We start from the raw sequence: 24528 nt of genomic DNA, 5'->3' as shown, positions 1-24528 counted from the left end.
AATTTAATTTGATAAACTTGTAAGTGAACGAATGTCATTTACATATTTGCCTTTGTTTCATGGAAGTGACTCTGAGCCCTTGGTAACATGTTGCATTATATTATCTTCCAATTACAAACCAAAAGTCTATGTGAAACCCTCCCTCTACCTTGAAGCACAAATGCAGCTAGTAACCAAGTCTTATCAGTTATGTCCCTTGTTTTTCTTCCATCACCCTGCATGAGTCTCCCATTCTTTTCTGTTACCCTCTTCACCTCATGTACTGCATCCTTTGCTCCCTGGACTTCAAGCCCTCTCCTCTTGGTTTTCTTTTTCTTTTTAATATTTTTGTTAAGTCTTTAAAACTTTTAAAAAATATATTTCATTTTTATGTGTATGTTATGAATGTATTGCCTGCATGTATGTGAGTGCACCCCGTGTCATGCAATGCTGCGGAGGTCAGAAGAGGGCGTTGGACTCCCCTGGAACTGGAGTTAAAGGACGGTTCGTAGCCGCCAAGTGGGTGCTGGGAATCGAACCCGGGTCCTCTGCAAGAGCTGTCACTGCTCTTAACCGCTGAGTCATCTGTCCAGCCCCAGCTCTTTAAAACTTTTATATAGTTTATTTTGATCATATTCCCCTCCCCACCTCCTCCTAGATCCACTCCTACCTCCCTACCCACCCAACCCTTTGTTCTTTTTTTTCTTCTCCAGTCCAATTTGTGTTACCCAAATACTCCTAGGTGCGGGCCCATCCCCTGGAGTATGGTTGACTTACCAGAGCTCATACCCTTAAAGAAAATTGACTGTTCCTCTCCCAGCAGCTATTAAATGCCAGTAGCTTCTCAGCTAGGGGTGGGACTTCACCCACTCCCTCACCCACCCACCTCCACACTATCACTTCAAACCTCCTGATAGTTATCAACTTGGCTCACTGAACTTCTGTTAGCACTGCAGCTGCACACGTTCCAAGGCTTAGCCCAAAGTAGGCATTCAATAAGTACTTTTTCACTATAGTGTTGAGTAAATTTCCATTTAAAGTAATTGTTGATGCTTTTGGATTGACATCCAACAATCCTATTTTATGCCTTTTTACTTGTTCCGCCTTCTAGATTTCTTCTATATTTTAAAAATTGTTTTGGATTGAGTATCTTTGTTTAGATTCTTTTGAAATCATTAGATTCACAGGAAATTTAAGAAGAAGCATCCAGAATGCCCGTGTAACCTTTCCTCAGTTCCCTTGGTGTCAGCTCCTCTTGTATGTGCACTTAGCATGCATGCGTGCACAAAGGCAGCTCATCACCTCTGTAGATAAATGTAGTATCTCTGAAGCCCCTGTACAGAACTGTGCCATGACAACACTCCTTCATGCCCTTGTATAGATATGCCCATTTCAGTCAGTCATTTGATGAGCACCAATGCATTGAGTAGTATTATATGCCAAGTCTATTAAAAATACCAGATATTCTTTAGAGATCATAGGTGACTTTCCTGCTATATTACAAAGCATATAATCAATATCATGATAGAATAAGTTTCCAGAAAGCACTGGAGATCAGTTGATGTTCATTGGCTTTGGATTGACTTCTGGGTTCTTGCCTATAACTCCAGATGTTCCCAAATTAGTTCCACTTCCAACTTTAACTTTTCTTCATGTGTAGTAGTGTGAAATCTTGGGCCAGATCATACTCTATTTCAAGATAGATTCTTAGGAACAGTTTTTCTCCTTATTTTCCTCTAATCTGAGGCATCTCCTGAAGATTGGTTAATTAAACTACTGAAAAAGCAGCTCACAGGGATACCAGCTAGCATCTGTAAGCAATCAGAACAATCAGAATCTAAGCACCAAAATTCTGCAGTTCTAGACACCCTTGAGCAGGACAATGTAGAGCACAGCTATGGGTCAAGAGAGGAAGAGGCTCACATAAAGCCCATTAAGTAAGAAAAACAAAAAACTGCCACTGCTGAAATGACAATATTGACAGATCAAAACCTAGAGCTTGAAATGCACATAGCTGTGGGTTTTGCCCTCTCAATCTGAGTTGGAATGTGTGGTCATGGAGGCAGGTTACTGACCCATCCTGTGCACATGTGAAGGAAATGATTTCATAGCTTAGGGATTTCACCACTGCAGAGGGGCAGGGGGCCAATTCCGTTCAAACAAAGGGACAGTTTAAATCAGAGGTGTCTCTTTACATCCTCAGATACTTTCAGGATGTTTCCCAGCTCATTTCAGTGTCTTTTGACAATGGATACAATCCAGACAGGCCGCTTCCATTTTATTAAAGTGAATTCTAGAGCCAAAGAAGTGAAATTTGTTATAACCCTGCCAGATTTATTTTAATGTGCAAGTATAATTGAGTCCAGGAATGAAGTGATCCAACTTCAGCCTTAAATACTCATTTCAGTAATTAACAAATGCTCATCCTAGGTATGTTCTGGAAAGTCACTATCTAGTCACTCTCACACTCAAGATTAATTCCAAGCAACATATGGTAATGTCTGTATAGAGTATTTGTTGGGTTTGTGTTAAAAGCCTGGAAGTAAGCCTTGCTTGATATCCTACGTTCCAGGTTAGACATTGTGTATATCTGGTTCGCCATTACCTCCCCAGTTCTTAGCAAGTAAGTTTGGGATGAGTAAATACTGGATATTAGTTAGGTTCATTATAGAACAGCAAACATAGTCATATTTCTTGAGAGTATTGTTTTAAATCTATGGCTATAATACCATGAATTCATTCATTTAATAGTATTTGCTGAGCAACTATTCTGTGCCAGGCCCTACAGGACCCATAGAATACAGCAGTGACCAAGATGGAAAATTACTAGGTATCATGAAGTGGTATGTAACATATTAAAGAGTGCTGATATGGTATTAATCATAAACCTTTGGAATGTACTAATTAACCAAGGGGACAGAATGATCAGATTTGTGATTTTCAAGAGACAGTGATTTTCTACTGAGAATGGATTTATGTGATAAGTTGAAGTGGCTGTGAGAAAGCAAGAGGCTGTCTCAATTATGCATGTAAGAGACAGTGGTGATCTGGAGTGGGATAGTTTGTGGGGCAAGGCTGGTTCATAGAAAGAAATGGACTGCACAGCAAAATGTTTTAAAAATAGGGGAATGAAAGTTGCTCCTGGTTTGGATGTGGAGAGCGGGAGCAAGAATTACCCTAATGAAATGAACAAAACACGAATTGATGATGTTACTTTCTTAGAAAGCTGGAAAGAGAAGTAAGTCTGAGAGGCATGAAATTAAAAAAACAACAACTTCATTTTGACCATGTAAAGTGTGAGATATGTAAGTGGAGAGGCTACTTGAATGGCAGATTATATGGGTCAGCAGTTCATTGGAAAGATTGAAGTTGGAAACACCATTTTGTAAATTATCTCAAATAAATTGTAGTTAAGGGAAATGAGATTGGATAAAGTGAAAGAGAGAGTGCATGTAGTTGTCATCCTTGGCCAGTTACCTTTATGCATCATAGTCTGCAAAGATGGTAGTTAAAAATGCCACACCAATGCCAGGTGTGGTGGCGAATGGCTTTAATCCCAGTACTTAAGAGGCAGAGGCAGGCATATCTCTGTGAGATCGAGGCCAACTTGGTCTACATATCAAGTTCCAGGCCAGCCGGGGCTACAGAAAGAACCTGCCTTAAAAATACCCAAACTGGGACTGGAGAGGTGGCTAAGCAGTTAAGAGCACTGGCTATTCTTGCACAAGACCTGAGTTCAATTCCCAGCACCCACATGGCAGCTAACAACTGTCCATAACTCCAGTTCTGGAAGAACCCGACATCTTCTGACCTCCATGGGCATTGTGCAGCAGAGGTGCACTTACACACATTCAGGCAATACACTCATCCACATAAAATAAAAATAATAAATAAAATATTAAAAATAATAAAAACATTTAAAAAACCCAACCCAAACAAAACAAAGCAAAAATGCCATAGCAAGCCTGGTGAATTAGTATTTGTGAAGGTGAGGTACAGCACTGTACATTTTTAACAGCTGCCTGAGTAATTTTTTTCATCCTCTCATCTTTTTTTTTCCTGTTTCTGGTCCCCTGATCACTTCCGTAGTGTCTAACTTGTTATGTATCTCTAGTAAACTTTTTTCAGGTAGTATATTTTTTTAACCTCCATAAGTTCCATTTCTTCTTGTCTACATCTTCCATTTCACTTATGATGTACATGTTTTCCTTTAAATCTCAAAGAGTAATAGAGTAATGACTGTTTTAAAGTTGGTATTTATCCATTTACCCCACAATCTCTTTTATCTTTAGATCCCTTTCTTATGACTGATTTTTCTTTATGTTATGGGTCACATTTTCCTGCTTCTTTGTATTTTTAGTAACATTCTTGGTTAGCATACATTGTAAATAGTAAATAGCATATTGTTCAGCATCTCAATTTTGTTGTCTTCCCTTAAAGATTGTTGATCTTTGTTTTGTCAGGAAATTCAGTAATTTGTAGATCAGTTTGATCATTCCAAGTCTTTTTAAGCTTTCTAATGACAGGTCAAGAGTATCCTGTATGGACTGGTGAGATGGCCCAGTGATTAAGAGCACTTGCTGCTATGGCAGAGGATCCCAGTTCAGTTCCCAGCACTCACATGGTAGCTAACAACCATCTATAACTCTAGCTCCAAAGGATTCTTTTCTGACCTCTGAGCACTGCACACATGTGGTACACTTACATACATGCACACAAAACACTTATACGCATAAAAATAAAAATAACAAAATAAAGAGTAGCCTGTAGTCTGGGGCTAGCATGAGTTTACTCCTGCTTCTAAAGTTTAGCCTGTCTGGCAGATCAGAGTTCACGATGTGAGCTCTAATAGTCACTCATTTTGTGTGTCCTCAAGAGTTGTTCTTGGGGTTGTACCATGAAGTTTCACTCTACATTATAGTGTTCAGCCAAAGGCTCATGAAGGAACCCCTATGTATATATGTGGTGATACTTACATAGTCCTATCTTCTCTAGTTTTTTTCCCAGCAAGTTGTAGTCACCCAAACACCTGGAATTGTGATATCTACGTTCTCTATTCTGTAAGATTGCTGTGGTCCAGAAAGTGCTTATAATGTAAAAAATGGCATGATCTTTAAAAAAAAATTATAAAAAAATGGCATGATCATAGGGCTTATCTCTTTTGTTTTCCTCATCAAGATATCACAGCCCTATACAGACAGCATCATATATTTATTTGAACTAGTTTTCTAATTGGTTTCTTGGGTAGTAGGCAAGCTCGGTGCCAGGTATACCAATATGACTGCCAGTAGATGCTTTCTCTCTATATATATGCTAAAGGTTGAGGAATGGATACTATAACAAAGCACTACAGACTTCCTTAGCCGAATTGCATTTCCATGTTTGGAAGGTTACAAGTCTGAAATCAAAGTGTCAGCAGAGGTGGTTCCTTCTGAGAACTGTGAGGAGAGTGTGCTCCCGTGCCTCTCTCCTTGGCTTTTAAGTAGCTATCTTATCCCTGTGTCTCATCAGAATGTTTTCCTTATGCACAGCTTTGTGCCCAGTTTCTCCTTTTATAAGGACATCAGTCATGTATGATTAGGGCTCACCCTAGTGACCTCACCTTAACTTGGTAAAGAGCCTATTTCTCAATAGGGTGATATTGCGAGGTACTAAAGGGTGGGCCCTCGATGTGAATTTGGGTAGGGGAACACAATTCAACTTATAACAGTGAAACAGGTTCAAGTCTCAGCCCCTCTTTCCTGGTTGGTGTGTCATAAGTTAGAAGTCAGTCTGCGCTACAGAGTGCGTCTGGTTGGTGTGTCATAAGTTAGAAGCCAGTCTGCGCTACAGAGTGCGTTCAAGGCCAGCCTGAGTTATATAACAAGACTTTGTCTCAAAACAACAAAATCTCCTGTGCATATATCTTTTCAGTCTTTTAATTAATAGTGTCCCTCTGTCTTGTTATTTGCTTTTCAAAGTAGATATTGTGTATATTTCAGCTTTATAACATGATACTATGATAGCGAAATGGTCATCATAGTGAGGTGTATTACCATATTACCTCATATAGTTATTTTCTTTCTGATGAGAGCATCTAAAATATACTTATTTAACAAAAATATCTAATCCAATGCATTTTAATGTTGGATATTAGCTCGTTAGACTTCTTCACCTTATCCATCTGCTGCCTTGTTTACTCAGACCTACACTTCCCCATTTTCTTGTAAGCCTTACCCTTGGTAATCACTGTTTCCTTATCTCTGGGCATTAGACTTTTAAAAGACTCCACATATAAATGAGATCATACTATATTTTTCTTTGTGTCTGGTTTATTTTAGCTGATGTAATGTTTTCCAGGTGCACCTGGCAAATGCCCCACTCTCCTTCCTTTTCAAAGCTATATGGTATTCGATTGTGTAGATGTACCATATTTTCTTTGCCCATTCGTCCAGTGGTGAACAGATAATGCTGGACTGAACATGTTAGTGCAGACATCTTTGCAAAGTGTTTATTTTGAGTTTGGGGTGTATATCCAGAAGAGGCATTACTGGGCCATGTAGTACTTCTGGTTTTAATTTCATAGGGATCATGTAAATTTATATTTCCACTAACAGTGTACAAGGGTTTCCTTTTCTTTCCACCCCCACAAACACTTCTGTCTTTTATAATAGATAACCTAACTGGTACAAGGTCATATCTTATTTTAAGTTGTATTTACCTAGTGATCAGTGATGTTGAACTTTTTTTTTTCATATACCTTTTGGCCTTTTATATATCTTCATTGAAGAAGTTTATCTTCAGATCCTTCCCCCATTATAACTGGGGTTATTTGTTGTCCTGCTATTGAGTTGTAGATGTTCTTTTTTGTGTGTGTTTTTGAAACAGGGTCTCTCTGTAGTCCCAGCTGACCTGAACTCACTATATAGACCAGGCTGGCCTTGAACTCACAGAGATCCACCTGTCTCTGCCTCCCGAGTGCTGCGATTAAAGGTGTACACCACCATGCCAGGCTAGTTGTAGATGTTCTTTAAACTTTTTATCTATTTTTTAAGAAGACTTATTTTTATTTGTATGTGTGTCAATGTACCTGTGTGTCTATGTGTATCTGTGAATGGGTATGTGCATGTGAGAGTACAGGTGCCTTTGGAGGCCAGAAGGAGTTGGATCTCGAGCTAGAGTTACAGGCAGTTGTGAGCTGCCTGGTGTGGGTCCTGGGACCCAAATGTGGACCCTCTCTGCAAGAGCAGTATGCACTCTTAAGCACTTAGCCATCTCTCCAGTTCTAGAAGTTCTTTATAAAGTTTAGGTAGTAACATCTAATCAGATGTGTGGTTTGCCAATATATTTTCACAGTCCATGAGTTATCATTTCATTTTGCCATTTCCTTTGCTGTGCAAAAGCTTTTTCTTCATGTTTATGCATTGACCAATCTGGCTTATTGACCTACTTACTCAGCAAATAGCTTCAAGGACACATTGTTTTGGCTTTTGTACAATCATAGCTCTTAGGTAGACATTCTAAAACCTAGCAGAGCCCATGGTGGTAATTTTGCATGATTTACCACCGAGACCGCATTACATCCTACTTGAATTACTGCATGACTCTTTTTGCCCCTTCCAGTCTTGTTAAACTACTTACACAAGGCTTCACGCCTTTTCCTTCATGTCTTTGTGCACACTCCTTCCTCTGCACTGTTTCAGTCTCAGCTTAGTCACCATTTCTTCCTGGAGTGCCCCAGCCCTTGATCTGACAGAGGTCTCTCTCTCTTGTGTGTTCCCTTAGCATCTTGGTTTTTCTCTTATCATAGCACTTGTCTGACTAACTGCAATTATCAGATTATCCATCTGCCCACTTCCCCTGCCACCCACAGACTGGGAGTAGCACTACCTGTGACTTGCTCTATTTGGGTTCCCTAGTATCTGCACAGTGTACATCATATTAGTAGATTATCAATTGGTATTTGTTGAATGAATGACAAACTTGTCTGTGTCTTTCTCCTTTTGTATTAAGAGCAGTTAACATGAAACTCATTTCTGTGCTCACTATGATTTCCTCTTTTGGAACCATTTTATTTTCTTGAGAAATAGAAGAAAGTTCCTCTTCACATTTCCTCACCAAAGTGGCTTTTGGAAAGTTTGGGGTACTCCAGGCTCCCTGGGGAAGGTTTCCTTAGTAGACAGGCATGACATCATCCCATTCTGTTTGTCTTTATTGATTCCCAAATTCAAGTTTCCTATTTCCTGTGTTCCAAACCCCAGACTAGGGCTTGAGATCCCATCCTCATTAATGGCCCACTTCCATTCATTGCCATATTTTTACAGTAGGAATTTGAGTCATTCATTTCTCTCTCCTTCCTAGATCATCTCGATAAGTATGCAAGCATGCTGTTACTTCTCCAGTCTTAATAACACAGTCGCATTGCATCATCACTTCTTTCTTTTTTTAGGGTGACACATCTTTAAAAAGCTGTGAAGGCATATTACAATTCACATATTCTTACTAGACCAGCAAGACATAGTTTAAATTCAAGGACAGTACAAATTTCAAACAAATACATTTACTCCACACTTTCATACAATACTAAAAACATGTTTTACCTTTTAAACATTTTAGCTTCAGATAAGTTTAACATCAGCACCAAGTCTAGTCATATTATCCCCACTTAAAATGTTAATAGTGTATAAAACCCAAAGCCTTTCTGTACAGTAGTTTATACAATAGGAATTAATATCATATGTGGCCATTAAATTCTGATATTAAAAAGTGAAAGCTGTTAACTGTTCAGTAACTGAAGAACAAGGTATACAAGAAATGCTGTATACAGGATCTACCAATTAACGGAAAGGTCTTCCAGTATTTCCAGTTTTCAAAACTTGAAACTCTCTTAAATAGAGAAAATAGGTTTGGCTTTCCCTACCACCTTTTCTTTTCTTTTTGGCAGTGCTGAAGACTGGCCCTTGAATCTACACATGCCAGTTATGTTCTCTAAAAGCCAAATCTCTTCTCAGAGCTTTACATGCATCTCAAGGTAGAACGAGGGCGGGGTTTATCTGCTCCAACCAAGCTCAGTGACTGTTCTCTTGCTTGCTGTCCTCTGTCACAGTCTCAAAAGGGTGTTTGATTCTAAGACATACTTGAGGGTCTTCTGCTTTTGATTTTCAGCACAACTTTGGATTCTCTGTTGGCCTGGATCTCATGTTATCTGGGCAGAGAGAGAGAGAGTTGAATGCAGTCTAAACAGTGGCTTCTTCTTTTTCCTTTTCCCTGGTCTCATGCTCAGGATGGGCTTCTCAGCTATAGATACAAAAGGTTTCCTTTTCTATTGGTCACCATGCCTCCTGGCAGGACCACACTTCTGGCTCTCATGCATGCCACTGCATGGGAGAGAAACCACAGAGCTATAAATCTCTCCACTTGCATTTGTTGTCGCCCTGTTGCCTTTCTCTGTTCATTCCCAGTTGTGACTAATGCTGCCGTTCTCTGAAGCAGAAAGCATGTGGGCTGGCCAGGTGGCATGAGATGACCAAGGGACACCTAAATGTAAGAAGATAAGGAACTCATGGCTTCCTCCCTTTCTTATCCAAACTTTGGATGGATATTGCATTATTAGACTCTACAATAATTACTTGTCTTTAAAACTATGCAGTAAATTAGACTTGAAGCTGGTACACATGCTTTCTAATACCAAGGTCTCATTAGAAAGTTGGGCATGGTGGTGGACACCTGTAATCCCAGCATTTGGGAAATAGAGACAGGAAGATCAGAGGTTTCAGGTTATCCTTGGCTATACATTGTTTGAGACCAGCCTGGACTACATGAGACCCTCTCTCTCAAAAACAGTGTCTCTTTAAAATGGCTGGTTTTTTTTTTTCTTTCCTGATGTCCTTGCCCCTCCTAAAAGGTTCTTGTCAGAGCCTGAGAAACAAGAACACTTGGTACAATAACTCCATGTCCAATTGCCTCTGCAGGCTTGGCGCAAGCGCTGGTTTGTCCTTCGGCGGGGCCGCATGAGTGGTAACCCTGATGTCTTGGAGTACTACCGGAACAAACACTCCAGCAAGCCCATCCGTGTGATAGACCTCAGTGAATGTGCTGTGTGGAAGCATGCAGGCCCTGGCTTTGTTCGGAAAGAATTTCAGAACAATTTTGTGTTCATTGTCAAGACTACTTCTCGTACATTCTACCTAGTGGCCAAGACTGAAGAAGAAATGCAGGTGTGGGTGCATAGCATCAGTCAGGTCTGCAACCTCAGTCACCTGGATGGTGCAGGTAAGAGCAACATTGGGATTCTTATGAGCAAAGTTATGGTCCAAGATACTGTGCTGGCACTGGAGAGCTACTGCACAAAAATGATGCGTAATACCAAAACTGCCTCTGTGAACGTGTTTTGGCAGTCTAATTTATATAATCAGAAGTACTCCCACTAAATTCAGTACAGTACTGAAAATTGCTGTATTTTACTTGGTAGTAGGATTCAGGTCCAAATGTGAAAAGATTCCTCCTCCTCTTCCTCCTCCTTCCTCTTCTCCCTGTCCTCTCCTTCTTCCATCCCTCCTTCTCTCTTTCCTCCTTCCCCATACACTGTGTAATATACCAGGAAGTTAGAGCCTAGCTTATAATTCACTTCCTTTTGTAGACTTTATTGTTGAGCCCCAGAATTATTGTACCATATTCTCACAGTTAAAGTGGGGGATTTTGAATCTGATTTCTCTTGACCTCTTCATTTAGTAGACAAAAATCTTTACCCCAATCCTGGTTCAGTTGTTTCAACATTTCAGTGGTAATGTTCTGCTTTTTATCATCTGCCACAGACATGTCCACATTGTAACACCAGGTGGCAATGGAGCGTTAGAGTTGCATCTCTAGTCAGGCGTGAGAGTGTGCTTCCTTTTGTTTTTGTCATGAGCCAGCAAAGTTTATTAAGTGAGATAGTTCAGTAACATTGCTGAGCTTGGAGAGCACTCAAATAAAAGGAAATGAAGTGACAGCAAATACTTTATCTTTGTTGCAACAGACACAGCTTGCAAAGTGGCACTATGTCTATCATGACTAGCGTCTGATGTCAAGCAAACCAAGCAGAGCCTCCCTGACCAACTTTTCCCCCAGTCTTGTTTGCTGCTGGCTCTCTACTAACACTACTTGCTACCTTCAGCACAAGTTAGCTACATATTCATGCATCCCATCATGCTTCTCTTTTCTCATCTAGTAGTTATCATACATATGTAGTGTGTTTTCGAATAACTCAAGAGGAACAGGAATAAGGCATTAGGAAGAGTCTAGCCCTGCCCTGCTATGAAGTTGGAGGAAGCCAAGAAACTTCCCTACAACTCCTTTCATTTCATCCGTTTTCATCTGAGAGCCATGTTACAAAGACTTTCTTGTGGCTTTTCACATACAGCAACCGCCTTTATTTGCAGGACATATATTCCAAAATCTCCAGTAGATGCCTGGAACTTCAGATAGGACCAAACTGTATTTATGATAGTATGTAATTTTCTCTATGCATATACACACAAGTTTAATGCCTTTTTATCTTTTTTTTTCCTTTTTAAGACAGGGTCTCTGTATAGCTCCAGCTGGCCTGGAACTCACTATGTAGACCAGTCAGGCCTCAGTCTCACAGAGATCTGCCTGCTTCTGCCTTCCAAATGCTGGGATTAAAGTCATACACCACCATGCCTGGCTCTTTTTCTTTCTTTCTTTTTTTGTCTTTTTGATGCACAATCTCTCTATAACCCCAGGTGGCCTGGAACTCACTATGTAGAACTCACTCATTGTGGCTTCAAACGCACAAAGATTCACCTGCCTCTGACTCCCAAGTGCTGGGATTAAAGGCATGCGCCACTACACCCAGCTCATTTTTTAAAAAATATTTTATTATTTTTATTTTATGTTTCTGAGTGTATTGCCTGCATGTGTGTATGCGTAAGTGTACCTGTACTGTGCAATGCATGCAGAGGTCAGAAGAGGGCATTGGGTCCTCTGGAACTGGAGTTACAGACAGTTGTTAGCTGCCATGTGGGTACTGGGAACCAAACCTGGGTCCTCTACAAGAGCAGTCAGTGCTCTTAACCACTGAGCTATCTCTCCAGCTCCTCCTTTTCATCTTTTTAAAAAAGATTTATTTTTATTTTATGTGTATGAGTGTTTTGCCTGTATGTATGTAAGTGCACATGTGTTGCTTGTTGATGTCTGCAGATGCAGAAAAGGTTGTTGGTTCCCCTGGAGCTGGAGTTACTGGTGGGCGTGAGCTGCAGTGTGGGTTCTGAGAACCAAACTTCGGTTCTCTGAAAGAGCAGCAAGTTCTCTTAACTGCTGGACCATTTCTGCAGCCCCTCCCTTTCTATCTTAAGTAAGCACTCAACATACACTATGAGCATCACTTAACTTTTGCAGTTTGAAATGGGACAGCAAAATTAGCACAAATTTATTTTTCCTTCACAATTTTATGGATAGATGGTTTATTCCTACATCAACTTTTCAACCTTTGTATAGAATTTTTTCTTATAAGTGAAAATGTGTCACCTTTTTGTACAAGCAGAAACTCTTTTATATAAGGAAATTACTAGGATCACTATTCTTGCACATTCAGGGCATTATTAAGCAACAATATGTTATTTAAAAACAATCATTGTGCCAGGTGTGGTGGCACATGCCTTTAATCCCAACATTCAGGAGGGAGAGGCAGGTGAATCTCTGTGAGATTGATGCCAGTGTGCACATGCTGAACAAAGGGAAGTTTCACATCCTAGGCAGCACAGTGTGGACAGCACAAGAGTTCATCATGTCCAGCAGCTGGAGCATATGGTACTATGATGTGAGCTCCCAAGGGCTTGGGCAGCCCTCCCCCTCCAATCTTGCCAGCTATAGCTCATGTGGCCTTCTTCCTGTGCTGGCTCTGTTTGCTGCCTGTACCTTTCTTTAGCAGATGTTCCATGTTCTTGGCATCTCCAACTTCCTGGGTTCTCCACTATGTCTTCAGCTTTGTTCTCACAGATTTATGTAATGCCTTCTCATGAGCTGCTCCCAGAGAACCTGATCCTGATTCACATTGCTTTGTTTCCCACACTTTCCTTTGAAATCTGGATAGAAGCTTCTAATAGCTCTTAAATTTTACATCACTGCAAAACTAGCTTCTTATGAATGATGCCAGTGTTTGCCATCAGTTCATGATGGTAAGTGGTCCCTCTAGAAACATGGCTGCAGCATCCTCTGAATACCTGGACAGCTGATCTTGGATAGCCTTGTATGAGCAGGGCATCTTGTGAATTGGACACCCTGGCAGCACTTTCTTCTCAACAGAAAGTCTGCCTTGTTTTTTTATTTTTTATGTGTATGAGTGTATTACCTGCATGTAGGTAAGTGCATCTGTGTCGTGCATGCAGAGGTCAGAAGAGGGCATTGGGTCCTCTGGAACTGGAGTTACAGACAGTTGTTAGCTGCCATGTGGGTACTGGGAACCAAACCTGGGTCCTCTACAAGAGCAGTCAGTGCTCTTAACCACTGAGCTATCTCTCCAGCTCCTCCTTTTCATCTTTTTAAAAAAGATTTATTTTTATTTTATGTGTATGAGTGTTTTGCCTGTATGTATGTAAGTGCACATGTGTTGCTTGTTGATGTCTGCAGATGCAGAAAAGGTTGTTGGTTCCCCTGGAGCTGGAGTTACTGGTGGGCGTGAGCTGCAGTGTGGGTTCTGAGAACCAAACTTCGGTTCTCTGAAAGAGCAGCAAGTTCTCTTAACTGCTGGACCATTTCTGCAGCCCCTCCCTTTCTATCTTAAGTAAGCACTCAACATACACTATGAGCATCACTTAACTTTTGCAGTTTGAAATGGGACAGCAAAATTAGCACAAATTTATTTTTCCTTCACAATTTTATGGATAGATGGTTTATTCCTACATCAACTTTTCAACCTTTGTATAGAATTTTTTCTTATAAGTGAAAATGTGTCACCTTTTTGTACAAGCAGAAACTCTTTTATATAAGGAAATTACTAGGATCACTATTCTTGCACATTCAGGGCATTATTAAGCAACAATATGTTATTTAAAAACAATCATTGTGCCAGGTGTGGTGGCACATGCCTTTAATCCCAACATTCAGGAGGGAGAGGCAGGTGAATCTCTGTGAGATTGATGCCAGTGTGCACATGCTGAACAAAGGGAAGTTTCACATCCTAGGCAGCACAGTGTGGACAGCACAAGAGTTCATCATGTCCAGCAGCTGGAGCATATGGTACTATGATGTGAGCTCCCAAGGGCTTGGGCAGCCCTCCCCCTCCAATCTTGCCAGCTATAGCTCATGTGGCCTTCTTCCTGTGCTGGCTCTGTTTGCTGCCTGTACCTTTCTTTAGCAGATGTTCCATGTTCTTGGCATCTCCAACTTCCTGGGTTCTCCACTATGTCTTCAGCTTTGTTCTCACAGATTTATGTAATGCCTTCTCATGAGCTGCTCCCAGAGAACCTGATCCTGATTCACATTGCTTTGTTTCCCACACTTTCCTTTGAAATCTGGATAGAAGCTTCTAATAGCTCTTAAATTTTACATCACTGCAAAACTAGCTTCTTATGAATGATGCCAGTGTTTGCCATCAGTTCATGATGGTAAGTGGTCCCTCTAGAAACATGGCTGCAGCATCCTCTGAATACCTGGACAGCTGATCTTGGATAGCCTTGTATGAGCAGGGCATCTTGTGAATTGGACACCCTGGCAGCACTTTCTTCTCAACAGAAAGTCTTTCAAATGAGTTTATACTTTAGCATTCTTGGCCCAGTAATAGTTAGGGTTCCACTAATTCCTGTGGCATTGTCAAGGCATCTTTGCTATTGTCCTGGTACAAAGTACTTGGCACTATTATTGTTATATTTATTATTATTATCATTGTTGCAGTTTTTGAGATCAGATCCAGAGCCTTGGTCATGCTAGGCATGTGGTCTACTACAGAGCTACATACCTAGTGATACCCAATCCATTTGGTATTTATGTATTCTTATATGCGTATATAAATAGATACATATAGACTTGTTATGTATAAATACATATGTGTAGCTATGTGTATATTTATTGAGTGAATAAACAATGATGTAAGGCTGTTACTATCAAGCTGTGTGTAGACTATTGAACTGCAGGATTTTGGGGCCAAGAATGCTTGGGCTGTTTTACTCTTAATTGATTCAACACTTCACTCTTGGAACATTGGCCTTCTTTTCCAGACATTGTTTATAGCTTGAGGAAATGGTCGCCTCCACCAGTACAAACACCAGCTGTGATTTGCATCTTCTATTTGGTTCTTGGATGCTGTTTGAGTTATTCTGAGTGAGTGTTATAGCCATTCTTAAAACACTAACCTGGGAAACTATTTCTGCAGCAGATTCCACGGAGAGCCTCTCTCACATGCCCTCCTCCGTCCAGCCAGGCCCTGCCAGCTCACTTCATATAGCCCATGCTGCCAGCTCTGCCTTGCCAAAAGATGACCCAAACACTAATACCATAGCCACTGAGGAAACCAGAAGTGAACCAGAGTTTCTCTTCCTTCCTGATTATCTGGTCCTGTCCAACTGTGAGACGGGAAGACTGCATCATGCCAGGTATGCTTACTCTTGAGACACAGGTGGGCCTTCTAGCATGTTCTCCTTTCTTCTTAGAGCCCACACTGCATCCTCCTGCAGAGTCTGTCTTTCAGATGTGCTTATAGCACCTAGCCAAATCAGTCTTAGTTTAGCAAAAGTATTTTCTAGTGGGCATTTCTGCTTTCATCTCTTTCCTTACCGCTGCTAAGGGTGGGGGTAGATCACTGTCAATACCTGTAGTAAAAACGAAGTGGCATACTAAATGAAATGAGTCACACATTTCAGCATTGTGGCTTTCATTTCTAACTTTGCATTTTCATGTGCATGCACCTGCTACTTATAGGATGGAGAAAAAAATAAAAAAAAAATGTTTTTTTCTGTACCATGGGGTTGGGTTGTAGAAGGAATAAAGCTCTATAAGTAGAAAAACAAGATGGCACTGGAAACATGGGAATGGAGGAAGGGTGGATTTTGTGTGTGGATGGCTATAATCCCATTAAATTTACATGGTTTTCTTCACCTCAGTCTTCCCAACAGATGTGATAGCTGGTCAAATTCAGACCGCTCATTGGAACAGACTTCATTTGATGATGTTTTTCTTGATGGCCTACAGCCACTTACCTCTAGTAGCTTTGTTCACCTCAAGCGTCATGGGAATGGATCTCAGGAGGCACCTTCTATCAGGCCTCAGGCTGCTCTGATCTGGAATAGAGAAATCAATGGCCCATCCGGGGACCACTTGTCTTCTTCACCATTGTTGGAATCCTCCCTAAATCCCACAATCCATGTAGATAAAAACCAAGTTTCCTTGCCCTATGGGGCAAAAGAAGTAGACATTATGTCCAACATTCCACCTCCCCGCCCCCCCAAACCGAGCCATCTCTCTGAACGGCACCAAGAAAAGCAGCTCCTGTCAATTGAGCACAGCAGTAGCAAGAAACCAGGACACACATTGATGCCAAGAAGAGTCTCTCTCTCTGGTTTAGAGCACGTGAGGTCCTGGAAAGGTAAGTGTCATGTGCTAAGATTCAGGTTACAGAAAGAATCATGGGTAAGGACCGTCCTGCCTCACTCCTTATCACCCGTTGTGTCTTCATACATGACAGTGTTTCTTGTTCAAACCATTCTGGTCTCCTAATGAGGCTGAGTATGTGGTGAGAGTACACAGCACTCTCCTGTTCCTTAGGTGCTCCACCCTCTTTAGAGCTGGCCACCAGGAAAGATTGTTAGGTTGCTATAGATACTGCAAAAAGCTAGAGATCCTGGCCCCTTGTGAGTCCTTGCCCAGGTCATAGTCTCCTCACCTGAGACAGCTGATGTTTATTTGGAGTCACTTGAGGATTCACTTGGTACTTGTTGGGTTTGATCCCATTCTCTTCTCTCCATCTCACACACATGGTCCTGGAGACTACAGATCACAGCTCCTCATACTTCTCAATTCAGTTAGCTTCATTCATTATTCCACCCGATATGTTCTTTCTAAATCCTAACTGGCTGCATGTAATTCTCTAACTCTAACCCAGCCTCGTCAGTTTGATTCACTGGCATAACCTCCAGTGTGAGCCATCTTCTGCCACTCTGTGCTCCTTCACCCAAGCCCTCTGTGACCTTCAGATGTGGCTTGGCACAGGTTTACACAAGTGTCCTTCGAGTGGCTTCTTTTTATGTTTTGTTTGTTTTTATTTTTTTGAAATAGGGTTTCTTTTACTCTGTAGCCCAGGTTGGCCTGGAACTCAGACCAGGCTGACCTGAAACTCAGATCCACCTGCCTCTGCCTCCTGAGTGTTGGGATTAAACGTGTGTACCATCGCACCTGGCCTTAGTTTTTAGTAAATTCTTTACTGTTTCTCTGGGCATTCTCTTTGCCATGAGCTGACCTACCTAAGCATCCTATTTTTCTCTTTTATGTGAGCCTGTAAGTCTCAGACGAAAGAACTCCTCATGCTCTTTCTCTACCTCTCACCCACCCCCCTTCAAATGTGACCACCCCATACCACTTCCTACTAAGGCCATGTATTAAAGGAGCTACTCATAATGTAAGGAAAGTGAATTTGTTTTCAAATCTCTCATTCTGACTCTGGAAAGACCCAAAGTCCCTAATGATGTAATCACCACACATGTTGCTTCCTTCAGACAACCCCAGTGAAATGGGTGTATGCTGATTACACAGAAGTTCTTAATACACTAACCTTGGAACAGTGCCAAAAGTGGGGAAATGAAAATTGGTAAGCAAAATTTAGAAATGGAAATGAATAAAACCAACAGAACATTAGAGTAGGACAATGAACCAAAAGTCTCAAGAGAAATGAAACAGTCAGGTTGTGCTTTCGTCACATAAAGACAGACAAAGGTTAAAATTCATGAAATTAGAGATTTTGACCATGAAACAACAGTGGGAAATCAAAACTAAGTAAGTTAAAGCAGAGGGAATATGTGAAATTTATCACCCCTTCTTTCCCACTGCAGTCCACCTGGATGTGGAGTTTGTGTGTGCAGACAGCATTGGGAAAAGCTCATTTTGTTCATCTGCATGTCCATCTGGATGTTCATCCCAGGATGAGGCTCCTTGCATTGGAAAGGCTTGTGTGTCCCAATGGTTTTCTAGCACCCGCTGTGTCATAAATGAAACCTTTGCAAATTAGGGTCCCAATCTGGGTTCTATTATCTATCCTGTGGGGTACAGTTTGCACCAATACTACACTTTTATTTTAAATTTAAATCTTTTTTTATTTACTTGTGTTTTTTATGTGTATGAGTGTATTGCCTGCATGTATGTAAGTACACCGTATTGTGCAATGTCCATGGAGTCAGAAGAGGGCATCACATCCCCTGGAACTGGTGTTATGGATGGTTTTTAGCTGCCCTGTGGGTGCTGGAAACCAAACCCGGGTCCTTTGCAAGAGCAGCCAGTGCTCTTAACCTCTGAGCCATCTCTCCAACCCCCATCAAATTGTCTTTTTCATTCATCTTCGTGACTTGGTAGGAAGTTAGAAAATTCTTTCACCTTATTCTTATGCATATGTACTCTGCAATAATGATCACAAATTTATTAACATACACATAACGCACCTGTAGTCCACATTAGAGTTACAGAACTTGTTCATGTTACAGCTAAAAGTTTATACCTTTGAATGAACATCTCTTCATCTCCTTGTACTACCAAGTTCCTGGCAACCATGAGGCTACATCCTATTTTAATTCAGTTAATCTTTTTAGATTCAACATGTGAGATCATGCAGTTGGGAGTTTTTGGTCTGGTTTATTTAATGGTTCATCTTATTGCAAATTATAAAATTTCCTTATTTTTATGGATGAATGATATCCCACTCTATACATGTACACATTAGTGTGTATAAATACAGTTGTGTGCCTCTGTGCATGTACATTTGTGTGTGTGCATGCCACATTTTTTGCATTCACTTGTTGACACCTTGGTTGTTTCCATGTCTTAATAAACTTGGAAATGCAGATGTCTCTTTGACATACTTATTTCATTTGGACATATCTCAGTAGTAGAACTGCTAGGTCATATTGTAGGCATATTTTAAAGTATTTTTTATTATTTTTATTTTATGTGTATGAATGTATTGCCTGCATGTATGGTGAGTGCACTGTGTCATGCAATGCTGCAGAGGTCAGAAGAGGGCATTGGATTCCCCTGGAACTGGAGTTAAGGACGGTTCATAGCTGCCATGTGGGTGCTGGGAATCGAACCCAGGTCCTATGCAAGAGCAACCAGTGCTCCTGAGTCATCTCTCCAGCCCCAGTAGTCATATTTTTAATTTTTTGAATGAACTTTATGCTGTTTTCTTTAACTGCTGCACTAATTTATGTTCTTCTTTTCTTTTCTTTTTTTAATTATTCCAAAGAGGGGCAATTTTTAACACATTTCCAGAAATAACTTGAGACAGGTTACATAAAAACATATATACAAGTTTAAGGGGGAAAAATAGGAAGAAGAAATCAAAGACCAAAGGATTTGTAAACATGAGATCAACTTTGGTGGATTAATGAAGGTTTCCGTTAGCTCTGTTCTTTTGTTTTTCTCTTTTGGAAAATTCTAATGAGTTTATTGGGCTTGCTAACAGAGCATAGGGTGGGGGCTTATTTACAGAACAATGGGTGCCCCCACATGTTCTTACCAATAGAAGATGTCAGAAGAGGCTGTTGGACCGCCTGGGACTGGAGTTATGGACAGTTGTTAGCTGCCATGTGGGTGCTGGGATTCGAACTTGTGTCTTCTGCAAGAACAATCAGTGTTCTTAACTGTTGAGCCATCTCTCCAGCCCCACCTTTTTACACATTCTTACCAGCATTTGTGATTTTTATGGTAGTTATTGTAACTCAAATGAGGTGATTATCTTATTTTTGTATTTATTTGAATTCCCCCGATACTTAATGATGTTGAGCATTTTTCATATATTTGTTGGCCATGTGTATATCTTCCTGGAAATGTCTATTGATCTTTGTACATTTTGCCTGCATGTATGTAAAGTACCATGTGCACTCAATGACTGAAGGCCAGAATATGGTATCAGATTCCCTGGAATTGTAGTTAAGGATGGGTGTTGGCCAGTGTCCTAGTTTGTTCTTCATTGCTGCAACAAAACACTCTGACCACTACCAACTTGGGGAGGAAAGGGTTTGTCTTACATCTCCCAGGTTGTAGCTCATCAGGGAGCCCAAGGCAGGAACTCAGGGCAGGAACCTGGAGGCAGGAGCTGGAGCACAGGCTTTGGAGGAACGCTGCTTACAGGGTTGCTCCCCTGGCCCCTGCTCAGCCTGCTTTCTTATGCAACACAGGCCCACCTGCCCAGGGGTGGCACCACCCACAGTGGGCTGGGCCCTCCCACATCACTCATCAAGAAGATGCCCCACAGACATGGCCACAGGCCAGTCCAATAGAGGAAATTCCCCAATTGAGGCTCCCTCAACCCAGGTGTGTCAAATTGACACTAAAGCTATCCAGCACAGCCAGTATGTGGGTCCTGGCCACCATGTTGATGCTGGGAACTGAACCTGGGTCCTCTTCAAGCACAACAAGTACTCTTAACTGCTGAGCTATCTCTCCAGCCCTCGCCCCCATTAATCATTTTTTAAAAAATATTTTATTATTTTTATTTTATGTGTACTCATGTATTGCCTGCGTGTAGGTCAGTGCACCCGTGTTGTACAATGCCCATAGAGGACAGAAGAGGCTGTGGATTCCCCTGGAACTGGAGTTAAGGGTAGTTGTTAGCTACCATGTGGGTGCTGGGATTTGAACCCGGGTCTTCTGTAAGAATAGTCAGTGTTTTTAACTGCTGATGTATCTCTCCAGCCTCCCTATTAATCATTTCTAAATTAGGTCACTTGCTTTTTTGTTGCTGAGTTTTTAAGTTACTTATAATGTATTCTTATGTATTTGCTATTTTATATTATTGTCAAAGACATTTGAGTTGCTTTTGCTATGGTATAAAATTCAAATTGAATTTTGTGTTTTGATTTCATATCCACTATTTCTAATCTGTAGATTAATTCCTTTGTATATTGATATGTCACCTGCAAATAATAATAGCATTAGTTCTTATTTTCAGCTCTTATGTTTTCCATGAATTTTTTTCTTTTATGGGCTAGGTAATCTTGGACATCATTGATGAGTAGTAGGGATTATAGGGATCTTCATCTCACTATTCATCTCAGATGGAAAGCTTCTAACATTTCACCACCATAATGTGGTTTACTGTATATTTGTATGGATACCATTCATAGATTAGGAATATTGTCTTCTATTTTTATTTTGCTAAGTATAATTTTATGAAATCATGAGTAGATATATTTATTTATTTTAAAGGTTTATTTAGTTAGTTTCTTTTATGTGTATGTGCCAGTGTATGTTTGTGCATTCAGTGCATGAAGACAGTTGTGAGCTGCCATGTAGGTACTGGAATTCAAACCCTGGTCACCTGGAAGAGCAGCAAGTGCTCTTAACTGCTGAGCCATCCTTTTTGAGACAGGGTCTCCCTGTAGCCCCAGCTGTCCTGGAACTCACTATGTAGACCAGGCTGGCCTTGAACTCACAGAGATCCGCCTGTCTCTGCCTCTCGAGTGTTGGGATTAAAGGCGTGCGCCACCATGCCTGGCTTACATATTTATTTTTTAAGGTTTAGTTTTATTTTATGTGTATGAATGTCTGCCTCCATGTATATGTGTGAACCTTGTATTTGCCTGATTCCCATAGAGGCCAGAAGAGGGCATCTAATCACCTAGAACTGGAGTTACAAATGATTGTGAACCACAACGTGGATGCTGGGAACCAAACCTGGGTCCTCTGGAAGAGCAACAAGTTCTCTTTATCCCTGAGACATCTTTCCTGCTCACTATTTATTTTTAAATAGGCAAATAACTATTATTTGTGTTAAAATGTAGTGTGCAACGATTAAATCTATCTGATCTTTACTATTTTTAAAATATTTTATTTATTATTTTTATTTTATGTGTATGAGTGCCTGCCTGTGTATAAGTGCACCTGTGTCGTGCAATGCCCCGCAGAGATCAGAAAAAGGCATGCATCAGATTCCCTGGAACTGGAGCTACAGACGGTTGTTAACCACCATGTGGATGCTGGGAATCAAATCTGGGTCCTCTGCAAGAGCAGTCAGTGGTCTTAACTGCTAAGCCATCTCTCCAGCCCAAAAACTTTACTAGTTTTAAAAAAGATTTATAAGGCCAGAAGAGGGTGTCTGATCTCCTGGAGCTAGAGTTACAGGTGGTTGTGCAGTCCAACCTGGGTGCTAGGAACCAAACTCAGGTCCTTTGGAAGAGTAGCAAACATTCTTAACCACTGAGCTGTCTTTTCAGCCTTACTTACAAATTTTTATGGTTGAAACGTGTTCTATACTATTAATATGAGGAATTTGTGTTGGTAGTATAGTGGTGAGCATAGCTGCCTTCCAATATGAGGAATTAATCTTTTTTTTTTTTTTTTTTTTTTTTTGTCTTTTTGAGACAGGGTCTCCCTGTAGCTGCAGCTGTCCTGGAACTCACTATGTAGACCAGGCTGGCCTTGAACTCACAGAGATCCGCCTGCCTCTGCTTCTGCCTCCCGAGTGCTGGGATTAAAGGCGTGCGCCACCACGGCCCGGTGGAATTAATTTTTTTTAATGTTAAACCAGTCTTGCATTCTTAAGATAAATTCAGCTTTATTAGCTATATTTTTTAATGAATTGGTAGATTTGTTTAGCTCATGCTTTGTTTTGAACTTTTAAAAATATTAGCTGGGCGTGGTGGCGCATGGGAGGCAGAGGCAGGCGGATCTCTGTGAGTTCAAGGCCAGCCTGGTCTACATAATGAGTTCCAGGCCAGCTGGGGCTACAGGGAGACGTTGTCTCAATAAAGACCCCCCCACACAAAAAATCTTTATTAATAAAGTAAGTTTTCCTGTAGTTTTCTTTTTCTCTTAATGTCTTTGTCAGGTTTTTGTTAAAGTATTATGGTGACTCCATAAAACAAACTAGAAAGTTTTACTCATTTCTCATTCCCTGGATAAGTGTATATATAGTTGATATTATTTCTGTACAAACTGGTAGGATTTATCAGAAAAGCCTGAGCTTACAGTTTGCAATTTGGAAGACTTTTTAAATAGGAATTTAGAGGCAGGCATGGTGGCACAGAGCTTTAATCCCAGCACTTGGGAGGCAGAGGCAGGCAGATCTCTGAGGACAGCTTGGTCTACATAGCCCAGACCAGCCAGGGCTACACAGTGAGACCTTTTCTCTATATAAATCAATAAAAAATAAAATAAGGATTTAGACCTGTTGGTGACACATACCTTTAATTCCAGCAAGGATTGTTTGGATTTTGTATTTCATGATGTGTTCCTTTTGGTAAGATATATTTTTCTTTTTATTTATTTACTTTTTTGTGTGCATGACTGTATTACCTACACGTGTGTAAGTGCACCTGTTTCATGCAATGTCCCTGGAGGTCAGAAGAGGGCATTGGATCCCCTGGAACTGGAGTTACAGATGGTTGTTTGCCACCATGCGAGTGCTGGGATTCAAATCCAGGTCCTCTGTAAGAACAGACAGTGCTCTTAACCGCTGAGCCATCTCTCCAGCCCCAAGATACATTTTTCTAGTAATTTCTTTATTCTACCAAGTTTTTCCAAAGTTTTGCTCTTGTCAGATATTATATAGTTGGACTCACATTTTCTCATGCACTTTTCCACTTAAATGCATTTAAAGTTCCTCCCTATCTTTACATCATTCTTTCTTGTTTGCTTGCTTTTTCATCCTTTGATACGGAGATTTGAACCTAGAACTGTGTACATGCTAGGCAAGTATTCTACCACTTAGATACATCTTTAGCCTGCTTGTTTTTAGTGTCAAATCATATTATACCATCTGCATGTACCACTATTTATTTATTCATTTACCTACTAAAGGACATTTAGGTTGCTTCCAAGTTTGGCAATTATGAATAAAGCTACTATAAACATCTATGTAAAGATTTTTTTTTTATTTTCAGTTCCTTTGGATAAATACCACAGAATTCATTTACTGGGTCATGTGGTTGAAAATATGTTTTGGTTTTACGAAACAGCTTTACTGTATGTCTTCCGAAGCGGTTGCATCATTTTGCATTCCCACCAGTCAGGAATGAGAGTTTCTGTCACTCTACATCTTCACTGGCATGTGATAGTGTCCATATTCTGGCTTTTGGGCATTCTCGGCAAATGGTCAACTGGACCATCACTCCACGCCTCTCCATTTATTTAGTATTTGATTTGTTTCACCAGAGTTTTTCAGTTTTAGTTATATAGATCTTGTACATATTTTGTTAGATTTATTCCTAAATAATCTATTTCATCTTGGGAGGTGCCAATGTAAATTATATTGCATTTTTTACTTCAAATTTCACTTGTTTACTGCTAGAATATAGGAAACGAATAGACTTTTGAATATTAACTTTGTCCTGAAACCTTGCAGTGATAATTTATTTGTCTTGGGTTTTTTGT

General features: G+C 40.6%; 1 protein-coding gene across 2 annotated transcripts in view; it reads left to right on the top strand.

The window, feature by feature from the left end:
- Gab3 (GRB2 associated binding protein 3) overlaps positions 1–24528 on the top strand; it is an 84590-nt gene that overhangs the window by 39339 nt on the left and 20723 nt on the right. The window contains exons 2-4 of one of the 2 annotated variants that reach the window (XM_029567773.1): positions 9930–10230; positions 15332–15548; positions 16056–16537. In XM_029567773.1, the coding sequence (XP_029423633.1) occupies positions 9930–10230; positions 15332–15548; positions 16056–16537 (1000 nt within the window). Of the gene's footprint in view, positions 1–9929; positions 10231–15328; positions 15549–16055; positions 16538–24528 lie in introns of both variants that reach the window. The other variant, XM_008842035.3, reaches the window with a different exon arrangement.

The sequence above is a fragment of the Nannospalax galili genome, unplaced genomic scaffold (assembly GCF_000622305.1).
Source record: "Nannospalax galili isolate Female #2095 unplaced genomic scaffold, S.galili_v1.0 scaffold880, whole genome shotgun sequence".
NCBI classification, from domain to species: Eukaryota; Metazoa; Chordata; class Mammalia; order Rodentia; family Spalacidae; genus Nannospalax; species Nannospalax galili.
The sequence above is the reverse complement of the archived record's forward strand: the minus strand, read 5'-3'. Positions and strand labels throughout refer to the sequence as shown.